Source organism: Solenopsis invicta, chromosome 7 (assembly GCF_016802725.1).
Source record: "Solenopsis invicta isolate M01_SB chromosome 7, UNIL_Sinv_3.0, whole genome shotgun sequence".
Lineage (NCBI taxonomy): Eukaryota > Metazoa > Arthropoda > Insecta > Hymenoptera > Formicidae > Solenopsis > Solenopsis invicta.
The window spans coordinates 16,375,458-16,387,534 of NC_052670.1; the positions used below are offsets into that span (position 1 = coordinate 16,375,458).

Consider the following 12,077-nt stretch of genomic DNA (forward strand, 5'->3'; position numbering starts at 1 on the left):
GAAATATTAAATTAAAATTATATATAGCATAAACAAATATAATTTGCCTACTGAAGAAATTTTTTCGTTTTATCGAGAAAGATATATTTTTATTATTAAAGTCGAGAAGTGACCAATAACAGTCATAGTGGATTTTAGTACTAAAATAATTATTTTTTGTTAAAGTATTTAATATTGTGTTTTATAATCATTATTGTAATACTCTTACAATTCAAATAATGATATTATTTGAGCACTAAGATCTAATCATAATTTTGATCTTTTTCTTCGATTTTTAATTGTATTCGTACTTCACGCGCGGTCTTATATGTATATCGAATGTCTATAAAGTCTATTTCCTATTTTATATTTTGGTAACAGTTCAAAATTATTAAGAAAAACCACATATTCAATCATTTCGAAGAGCTATATTAATTCTTCTTAAAAGAAGAGAGGATCTCTTTTTTCGTAATTTTGAACCGTTTCCGAAATTTTCATTTAATTTCAATTCAAATATTCAACAATAATCTTCATGTTGAGAGAAAGAAATATTAGAAGGAAATAGCAATATCTTCAAATCAAAAATTATAATTATTAAAATAATGTACTTTTTAAATGACCATTGTAATATTAAAATAAAATGATAATATATCAATTCAAGATTATTAAATACTTGAAAGACGATTAAATTATATGTAAGCAGTATTATTGTTTTATATATATATAAAAGCAAAAATATAGTTTCTTGCTTATGTGTGAAAGAATGATTGTTAAGTAGGATATTAGTTTTAATGTGATACTAAACACTAATGTTTGATGCTATTTATTTCTGAGCATTTTATTATTTTATTTGCTTTTTATTACATGCGCGTTAATATATTTTTATCGTGATTATGTAGTACACTCAAAAGAAAAGAAGCGATTTTGCTGAATTATTTAAAAATTCGATTAGATATAGATCTGAAAATAATTTTGTTTTACCGAATCATCAAAATAATTATGTAGCACGCTCGAGCATGATGGACAAATCTTTTGACATTCTAACGATTAGTTTGAGCTTCAAAAATAAAATTATTTTTAGAGCTACTGTATATTTAAATTTTTAGATACTTTAGTAAAATCGTTCTTTCGCGCGGTTTTTATTTCATATCTTCAATGCCTCTTATAATTCAAAGGCGCAGTATCTGACTGGACACGAGCATAGCGCATTTAAATACTCTGACTTCTTCATAAATACGCTTGTCACGTTGATTCTTCCGTTTTTTTTCCTTCTCTCTTTTATTAAAGATACGGAGAAGAAGAAGAAAAAAAAAATCGCACGCACAACGTCGACGTGACGCAGCGGTTGTCCTCGCGATTAATGCGAGAGAGTCCAGCGTGTTCCATTCCTGCACCAGGAACAATCTGTATCTGGTGCACTTTAACGAGCTTTAATTAATTCCATTGACAATGGCCGCTGCCGCCGCCGTGCCTGGAAGTGTCAAGTGCGGCCGCACGGGCGTGTGCGTATGTGTAAATAAATGCAACATTGCGCGAGGAAGGAGAGATCTGCGATTCTTTGCGATGTGGCATTCCCGAGGAATGCGCGCCGAGCGCTCTTAACGAGCGTTTGCCCCGTATTTCTCGTGCCCCATTCCGTGACTTGAAACGCCGCGCTCAGAGATGCGACCTAAGTTTCTGAAATAGTTGGCTATTTACGACGCAACTTTGCGCGGCGTTCTCCCATTTCTCGAAATAAATTAGCACGCACGGTACATGTAGCGTTCGAAATAATTTCCAAGTTATTGAATTTATATTACGGATTATATTACGTAAGCTGCGCCAAACTTTTAATTTAATTAAATGTTTCTTGCTCGCCTATCTCGAAAGCATGCAGTTATATTTTTAGTTTTATGTCTATTGTATGTACTTATATATGTCTATTTATTAGCTTCTTTTTATTAAATATTAATCTTTTGTGTGTTAACGAGACGCTTAGCGTCTTACCTTTTTCCGTTCAGTTTTTAATTATTTTGATGAATTTTATGACGTGAAATACCTTTTTTTTTCGTAGAATTCCTAGAACTGAATAAGTGTTAAAAAAAAAGTATAAATTTTTATTTGCGTAATTACTAAAACTAAACACATAATAAATTTCATGTTTTTTTTTAAATCCATTTTCTACTAAACTAATTAATTATTGATATTAAAATGACAATTTAGGCATTCATTGAGGATATTTTAAAATATTTTTCAAAATTTTGTCAAATTGTTTCGTTACATTTTTTTTATTAGTATTATTCTTATAAACTGATAATATTTGAAAAATTGATATTTTAATCCAAAATAGTTACAAAAGACTAACATTTATTGCATGTATTCTTATAACTATCAGTCATAATCTGATTATATTTTTTATTATAAAAATTAAAGAAATTTTTTAATTATTGGATCGGCTATTTTAAATTTTTTAATTGTGACTGATTCGTAATTGGCATCCGAAAAATCTCCGGATAAAGTTTCAAAAAAATCTGTCTGATACATAAATTTGTGATATAAAGAGTTAAATAATATAATTTTATATATACATATTTTTTTCCTTTAATAATTTTAATATTTAAAATATTGCTTATAATATATCTCTGGTATTTTAATTTCTAATCATATAATTGGTAATTATACAGAGATATAAAGTTAATGAAAAATAAATTTTTTTATCTATAATTATTCTTACAAATAAAAATATTTGCATTTAACCAGAAAGAACTCGATGCATCTTACGATTTTTATTCAGAAACGAAAGTATTTTGCATATAGCGATTTGATAATCACATTATCTATAATTCATTTGATCCTTGTTTGCTTATCGGTCGTGACTTTTGTATGTTACAGACGGGGGATGGCGTAGGTGTGTCGAGTAGCGGAGGTCGGCTCTCCTCGAGGAGTCGAACCTCTGAAGAACCTCATATCGGCAAGTACAAATTACTAAAGACCATTGGCAAAGGTAACTTTGCCAAGGTAAAGCTTGCAAAGCATGTGCCCACGGGGAAGGAAGTAGCCATCAAGATTATCGATAAGACTCAATTGAATCCCGGTAGTCTTCAGAAGGTAATGTTATGTTATTACATTTTCTTATACTTTTTTTACAAAAGCTCAAAAAGTAAAATTATAAATGTAAAAGTGAAAACTGTTAGAATTAGAATTTGTTGTATAAATTGCATCATTCTAATGAGATATTCTTGATTTCAGTATCATTTTCGTATCTTTTTTAAAAAAATTTATTTTTGAAGAAGTTAAAATAAAACCTATAAATTTGAAACCTAATACATTTTTTATAATTTTTTATTCTTAGAAAAGATATTTTTTATAATTATTTGAAAATATATATTTGAAAATTTGTATGGACGTATGTTAAAAAAATACCAGCCTATTATTGCTATGATTCAAGATGCATAAATTATGTGAAATAAAAAATTAAAATTTCAATTTTGAGTCAGTTGGATTGACACTAGTTATCATGGTAACGTTTATAACAATGTTGAAAAATATTACTTTGAAAAAAAACGAACAAACGGTTAAAATTTTGTAAATATTTTATGTCAATAAAAACTTTTGCAAGTTTCTTTCAATCTGCTATCCTCCTCCTCTCCCCCCTCCTTCTCAAGATTTAATTTATTAAAAATGGTAAAGAAATAATGGATTTTTTGAAACCCAAGAGCGAGAATATTCTTTTAGTATAACATATATATTTGCATACAATTTTTATTTTAAAATTTTTTAAAATTAATTTTATTTGAAATTGATCGAACATACAAATTACTATTTTAATTATATTGACTCATTTTGCGTACTAATATTTTCAGAAGAAGAAACTCATTGTTTGAGTCATGTCGCATTATCATAATTTAATGAAAAATAAACTTAAAATTATGCATCTCGTAAATATAAGTATGTGACTCATACTGATGTGTCTGGTCAATTACAGTTGTTCCGAGAAGTCAGGATAATGAAGATGCTTGACCATCCAAATATAGTGAAATTGTTTCAAGTGATCGAGACTGAAAAGACACTGTACCTGGTAATGGAGTATGCCAGTGGCGGCGAGGTCTTTGACTACCTGGTCCTTCACGGGCGGATGAAGGAGAAGGAAGCGAGGGCGAAGTTTAGGCAGATCGTTTCTGCTGTGCAATACTGCCATCAAAAGAAGATTATTCACAGAGACTTGAAAGCCGAAAATCTGTTGCTCGATAGTGAAATGAATATCAAGATCGCCGATTTCGGATTTAGCAATGAATTCACACCCGGTAACAAGTTAGACACATTTTGTGGTTCACCGCCGTATGCCGCGCCGGAACTTTTTCAAGGTATTCCCTCGATATGATTCATACGAGTATGCGTATGAACTTTGAAATTTATTGATGTAATTTTCCACTTACAGGAAAAAAATATGATGGTCCGGAAGTGGACGTATGGTCGTTAGGTGTAATCCTGTACACATTGGTATCTGGCTCACTGCCTTTTGATGGTTCGACATTGAGAGAATTAAGGGAGAGGGTATTAAGGGGGAAATATAGAATTCCGTTTTATATGTCCACCGACTGTGAAAATCTTCTTAAGAAATTTTTGGTGCTCAATCCAACGAAGAGAGCCTCGCTAGAGGTACGTATCAGATTCGAATTACTTTACAGGATTAGGTAATAACTAGTTAAAAAGTTAAGTTAAATACAGTTAAAAAGTTAATAATTTTTAACTTAACTTATTGTTGGTTAATTTCAAATGAGTTAATTTTTATTTTCAGGTAGTTATTTTTAAAAAAAACGTAAATTAATTTTGAAAGAAAACGTAAAAAAACTTTTTTACTAACAATAAGTTAAAAATTTACTTATATAAAAGAAAAAAAAATATATTGCCAATTAAAAAACACTATTTCTTTGTTATTTTATATAAACTTAATTTATAAAGAAAATAATTTTGTGATTTGTATTGTAAATGTTGTATTATTTAGGATAGGATAACTTAATTTTTAAGAATTATGTTCAAATTTAATGTATAATGTTTTTCAAAATTAACTTTTAATTTAATCTTAACGCAAGTTTTATTTAAGTTAGTTTTATTCATATAACTTTCAACGTTATTAAGTTAATTTTATAAGCCATTACCTTTGATTTAATTTAATTGAAAAAAATATTAATTAATAATGCCCTGATATTTTATTCTCGAATTTCTTTTATCATCTTACTAATTAAGGTATATTAATCCTCTTATGCATTTACGAGCGGTATTTTTTAATTGTACCTAAGTTATATTCAAAAGATATAATTTAAGAATTTTTACTTTAGAATATAATGAAGGATAAATGGATGAATTTGGGATATGAAGATGACGAATTAAAGCCGTACTTAGAACCTGAACCTGATTATAGAGATCACAAGAGGATAGGTGAGTCTGCCAGTATGTACATAACACTTACTACTTACCGTTTTTATGTTTAATGTCACACCTGTTGTGAACATTCTACATTATGTGAGATCACTGACAAAGAGCTTTTTTTTTCTTCAACGCATGTATGTATATACATACATCCTCAAATTGTCTATTTATGGTTATATATAATTTTTTTAATATGCTGATTTTTTTATACAGTTTCTCTCAAGAGAATGTTCACATGGTGTTTCTTGTAGTTGAAAAATTGTGCAATATAATCACTATTAATATATTATCAAAATATATCAGACAGACTTACTCAATATTATTCAGTAATACGTACTAGATTATATTTTTTATTAAAAAAGTGAATACTAATATTCTTAAGACACATGATTTCAGATAATGTTTTACTAAGATATATCAAATAGAAAATGTGTACTTAAATGCACATTTTCTATATATTTCTATTGTTTTTCAAATCCTTATTTAGTCTGATATATTTATATCTATGTATATGTGTTTGTGATTTGCTTTTTGTAAAACGATTTATTGCATGGGAGTATATTTTTATTAAAAAATAAAACTTTAACCAATTCTAATATTAAAATCAAACTAAAACTACTTCTTTTTTTAACGAGTGTTAAAACATGGATGTACATCATAAAGACGATAAGTTCAATCTTTAAGAATTTAATGTATTTCTAAATGTTGAATACTATTTATAGTAGTATATAACAAAAGCTTTTTGTTTTAATTTTTTTGCGTCTTGTTAATTGATTATGAATGTTGTCGGAAAATTGTTCCAACTCTAATGGATGTGACTATGCCGCCACGCTTTTCCATTTCAGAGGCCTTAGCCAGTATGGGATACACTCGAAGCGAAATAGAGGATTCTTTAGGACAAGCGAAATATGACGATGTATTTGCCACTTACTTGCTCTTAGGAAGAAAAACGACAGATGTAAGTATACACAATATCTCAAGATTAATATACAGTATATGGTATTATTAAAATTACTTTTTTTTACATTTTTCCCGAATTTGTATAGCCTGAAAGTGATGGGTCACGGTCAGGTAGCTCATTATCGCTGCGTAACATTCCACCTCAAGTCAGTTCAGGAGGTGGAGGAGGAAACAGTGCAGGAACAGGTGGCGCAGTACAGAGTCCATCTCACAGAGGTGTTCACAGAAGTATTTCTGCTAGCAATCCAAAACCCAGTAGACGGGCCTCGTCTGGTGGTGAAACTCTTCGTAAGTATTACATCGTTTGTTTTAATCGTTACTTTTAATGCAGTACAGCAGTTTAAATCTAGGCTATCAAATAACAAGCATGGATAAGGATATACTTATCAAACTTGGGTAAGACGTCTGTATTTCTTGTGATCAAAAATTGTGAATTTTATGCAATAAACATTTTGCATCATTTATCTTAGTAGAACATAATAGCAGTTAGTTAATAAGTTGTTTTATCGTTAAACTAAATAATAAATACTGTTAAACTAATAATAAGACTAAATTATACTAAAAATTATATACTAAATGTTTAAATATAGTAACAAAAATAAATAGAATTGTTTGTTAGTACATCTATTAGTACAAATATTGTTTTTAAATTGGAGAATTTTACTACATAATTTTTTTTCTTATTAGGAGGCGCACCTAGTCCAGGTAACGCAACGAATCACAATCACGCGACTGCAGTAACAGGCACAACTGTGACTGGAAGTGGAGGTAGTAATTTTAAACGACAAAATACCGTGGACGCAGCCACGATCAAGGAAAATAGTGCTCGTGTTTCTGCAAGCCGACCCTCTGCTAAAAATAGTCAATCGCCCGGACAATTAGATACTAGTGAGTTGTTGCACTTTATTTTTGAACAATACTTTATGATAAAAGTCTTTTAGGAATAAAATATTCAATTATTTTATTGTGCTAAATTTCCTTCGTGATGCTTGACCAAAGTTTTTAAATGAGGTTGCTTTGGAAAAGGTTGCAATGGTTTAATAGCTAATTATCGAATTTATAATTGATTTGTTATTTATCTGTTATTTATCTGTTATTTGTGTTATTTGTATTAATTCATATTATAATCATACATAAATCATAAATTTTATCATATCTATTGATACAATCACATATCATTATCGATGATTCTTTCACATGCCTTTTAAGGAGGTATGATCAAAAAGTCAAAATGCTTTAAAAATTGTATAGAATATTATTTAAAGTGAAACTAATATTATATTAAAATTTTTAACTTATTGACTGTATAGTTTCTAAGAAAATAAAAGTTAGAATTTTATATATGACAGATGCATCGAACAACTGATATATTATGTTACTTTTGAAAGTACTTTAAGATACATAAAAATTATATGAATAGATAGAACAAATCTTTTTGTATGTTTTTGCAAAAATTTAATTCCAATTATCATGTAATTTTATCGTACACAAGCAAAATTGATGAAAATATGCTTATGCACTGAATAAAGATAACTTTTAAATTAAAATTATATAACGACAAATTTGACAACGCTATTGAAGAAATGATTTTTAAAAAATGTTGCAAAGATATTAACTAAAAACTAAGTTACAAAATTCCAGGTATAGATAAGCATTAAAATATGCAGTAATATGCAAACATTGAAACGTCACGGGTTAACTGTAATTATACAATGCTATAATTATCACACTAAACATTTTTGAAGTTAAGAATATTTATAAACAGTATGTAAAATCTTATTAATGATTGTCAAAAAACATTTTATTAATGTAATTTTACTCAATTAAAAATTTCAATAATTGTTATGTTCTCAATAATAGAAGTCACTTTTTGCTTTCTGTATCGATCATACCTCTTTAATATCAAATTGTTATGTTTGTTTCTTATATGTTTGTAAAATTGAGCGCACAATTATATTGTCATAATTTTAACGTAAATATCATGCACATATTCCTAAAATTTGAACCTTTCACAGTCTGTAAAAAACATATTGACTTGTACAAGAAGGAAACATTTGTATTATTTTATGTTTGTTTCTTAATATGGAGCAGGTTATATATTTTATGTAGCAGTTCATAATCTTTAATATGTTTCTGTTTGTTATAATTTAAAGTATGTTGCTTTTTGTTTTGTGTTGAACCATATCTAATGAGGCTTGCAGTGACAATGTTCATTCTAGGCGTGGGTACAAGTCCCGGTGGTAAAGCAAGAGTAGGCAAGAGTAACACAATGAACGCAGGAGTAGGTGGTGGTCGGCCTCTTACCTCACCTGCTCCTGGTTCTGTTGGTCGACGTAGCACCATCTCCTATGATCAAGCGAAAACATCATCATCATCTACTGAAAGAACCAACGAAGTACCCAGGTATAGTGATATCCAATTATTTTTACCTGCGATCTGTTTACACGAAAACAAAATACAAATATTCTTCATTTAAAAATAAACTAATGCTACGAGATTTTTATTAAATTTTTCTGATATTTTATATATATATATATATATATATATATATATATACACCAAAAAAATGAAGATGTATTGTGTACACACACAACACACGCGCGCGCACACACACGCACGCACACACACACACACACGCACACATACACACACACACACTATATATATATATATATATATATATATATATATATCTTCATTTTTTAGTATATATTTAATTTACATGGGATATTGGAATGTATTCAATTTTCGTTTTTTACATTACATTACAGAACTTGCTATTAATTAGCAGTTTGAATTGCCAAACTAAATTATGGTCCAGTATCTCATTAGTTATATAAAAATACATATAAAATAAGAATATTAGTGCATCTCGTGTGACGTTTTTTATTGACTTAACACTTTTACTAATTGTAGACGACTGATTATTTATGTGTGTAAAAAATACACTAAACACGTTATTCAAGAAATGATTTGATAATCGAGTGAATAATAACAAAGTCTGTCATTAAAAGCCGCAGGAAGTTCATTTGTTTGTTGCATTGCTCTAGCATGTTGGCTGCTGCCTGCCAATCGTTCATTGCGATATCACTTTCTTTATGGCTTGACAGATATATCGAACGAATAGTCCGATGTAACGTTTATACATGTACAGACGCTTGCTGAAATGATATCAGATTACAGTTTGCATCCACGTGTATAAGGATGCAGACCTAATAGAAGGAATAAAAAATAGGGAATAAGGAACTGTTCAATATGTTGAATAAAGAACATTTCATATGTTTTTTTTTATTTAACATATTAAACTGTTTCTTATTTTCTGTTCCCTGTTCCTTATTTATTCTATTGTCTGTATTCTAACTCTTATCTCAAATATATCTAATCGAAAAGGTGTTTAGACACACATTAACATCATCCATATGTTTTTCATTCTTACGTTGTAGCATCATATTCTGTTCTTTTATCGTACGACCATTTCATGAGGTTACATTAGCTGCAGCAATTAGTATTTTCATTCTCCTTTTTCCATCCTTTATGTGATTCCCTTTTTATTCCTTATCAGTGAATTTTTGTTCAAAAAATGCATTTCTGTAAAGATACATATGATTTATGTACATGTATGTATATACATGTACCTATGTGCACAGATTTTTTTAGAATATTTTATGAATAAATAACATACTTGGATATATATGAAAATTTGTTAAATATGCTTGTTTTTTCTTTTTTTATATAATATAAAAATAAAACAATATTACATGTAAGAATTAAGTCGTTGTTGGAAAAAAGTAAACAAATTTTAATATAAGAATTAAATTCTGTTATATTATGCATAAATATGTAATGAAGTATTCCAATATCTAAAATTTCACAAATTTTGAATCTCGCTCCGTTTTACTTCTGTACAGCCTCAAAAAATTTTTTGCTCCTATATTATATTAAAAGAAATAGGATTATATCGTGGAACATAAGGCTCGGCAATTTGCTGATTAGTTTTGTGCACAGCCTGGGCGAAGGCACTAGACCAACGCGGGGTCACACCAAGTCTGCGAGCATCAGCGCAAGTCACCGTTCCTCAAGTGGTGTACCCCCCAGCGACCATTCACTACTGGACCCTCAACCACGCAACGCCCACAACTCCTTACTCGCCACTGCTGACCCCCTTAGGCAGAGGTACAGGCCCCCGATGCCTAATACAAAAACCGAAAGACCTGCATATATTCCTGCATACATATATATATATATATTTCAAATACATTCGTTCTTTTATTTGGTTACTTCTTTCTTGGGCCACTAACTCTCTTAGGTATCTTGTCACTATAATCTTTCACAAATTCTGCCGGAGCGTTTGATGGGAAAACTCATTTCTCAAAAGCTCAAAAACAACAGTGCCAATCTCATTAAGTGCTCCATTTAAAAAAATTATCGATATAGAATTTTCTAGGATAGTTTCTGGTCATTCTTTCGTGGTTTCTAATCTTTCTCTCTCTCTCATCTTTTTTATGCTTTTTTCTCTTTTTACTCTTTTTTTCATTTGCATGAATAAACTTTGCTAGATTTCTACATCAGCTTCATTGCTTCTTTCTTCATTTGTATAAATTCATTTAGGTTTGATCATGGTAAAATCATCTCATTACGATTCATGATATACAATTTCGACATGCTTACATTTCGCTTATTTAGAATTTTTTGTATTTTATGATTGACCACCAAGCTTAATATATAAGACAGTTATGATAATATATTACAGTGGGTATGTGTGCGTAGTGTGTGTGCGCGCGCGCGCGCGTGTATACAGAGTGTCTGATAATTATTGATTCAACGCTGGTGGGTAGATTAAGCGGATTAAAATAAATAGAAAAGTTTTTTTTAATACATTTGCGATTTTCGTAATAATTAAAGAGAAATTAATTTATGAAAATCTTTAAAACAGTGCTGCGTGATTTGACGACAAAAGACCGTCTAGGCTGCGTTCAGAAATATTATTTAGCTATACATCCAGATATCCTTTTATCCTTGTTTAACATTCAAATATAAAATTATATTGTTAATCTAATTTCTGAACGCAATCTTAGTGTTTAAGTGAGCGGCGAGTCAACCGAAAGAGTGCTTTGTAACAGCAATATGCCGTTTGAGCATAATTATTGTTAGAATGCACCTCTTATTATCTCACCCACGGCATAGAACCATAAATTCTAGACGATTTTTTGTCGCCAAATCACGCGGTCTCACATAGAATTTTATAAATTAATTTCTTATTAATTATTGCAAAAAAATTACAAAATGGTATACAGGACTTTTCTATTCTATTTAATCCGCTCTATCTAACGTTGTATCAATAATTATTAGACACCTTGTAGAATAGAACAGAATAGAATTTGTTTTCTTCAACATATTAGACATTTTGTATATATTTCAGTATTTTTCTTCTCAACTTTGAAAGAACTTACTGTATCATATATAAAATGTAATTGATTTAATATTATTTATTCCATAAATTATTTATATAATTTGATATCTAAGTTAATAATATCAGTTTACAATTATAAAATTCTTTCTAGTGTTATTATTATGAAAGTTTAACAAGATCTTGTGTCGCGCGCTAAATCGTTATGTGTAAGTTGTGTGTGTGCGGAATCTTGCATAAACTTACAGAAGTCTTAGTTATTAGTTTATTTAAAATATATATCTCGCAAAGAACATACTTATATTTTTTAAATAATTTTTTT

The 12,077-nt window shown here is 29.2% G+C and overlaps 1 protein-coding gene across 16 annotated transcripts in view; it reads left to right on the forward strand.

The window, feature by feature from the left end:
• Nucleotides 1-12,077, forward strand: part of LOC105199532 (serine/threonine-protein kinase MARK2) — a 97,560-nt gene that overhangs the window by 64,433 nt on the left and 21,050 nt on the right. For 10 of the 16 annotated variants that reach the window (XM_039451778.1, XM_026139077.2, XM_039451780.1 and 7 more), the window contains 9 exons: nt 2,851-3,066; nt 3,944-4,322; nt 4,397-4,617; nt 5,298-5,409; nt 6,234-6,346; nt 6,435-6,636; nt 7,036-7,236; nt 8,550-8,751; nt 10,354-10,521. In XM_039451778.1, coding sequence (XP_039307712.1) covers nt 2,851-3,066; nt 3,944-4,322; nt 4,397-4,617; nt 5,298-5,409; nt 6,234-6,346; nt 6,435-6,636; nt 7,036-7,236; nt 8,550-8,751; nt 10,354-10,521 — 1,814 coding nt within the window. The remainder of the gene's footprint in view (nt 1-2,850; nt 3,067-3,943; nt 4,323-4,396; nt 4,618-5,297; nt 5,410-6,233; nt 6,347-6,434; nt 6,637-7,035; nt 7,237-8,549; nt 8,752-10,353; nt 10,522-12,077) is intronic. The other 6 variants (XM_026139071.2, XM_039451777.1, XM_026139075.2 and 3 more) reach the window with 4 other exon arrangements.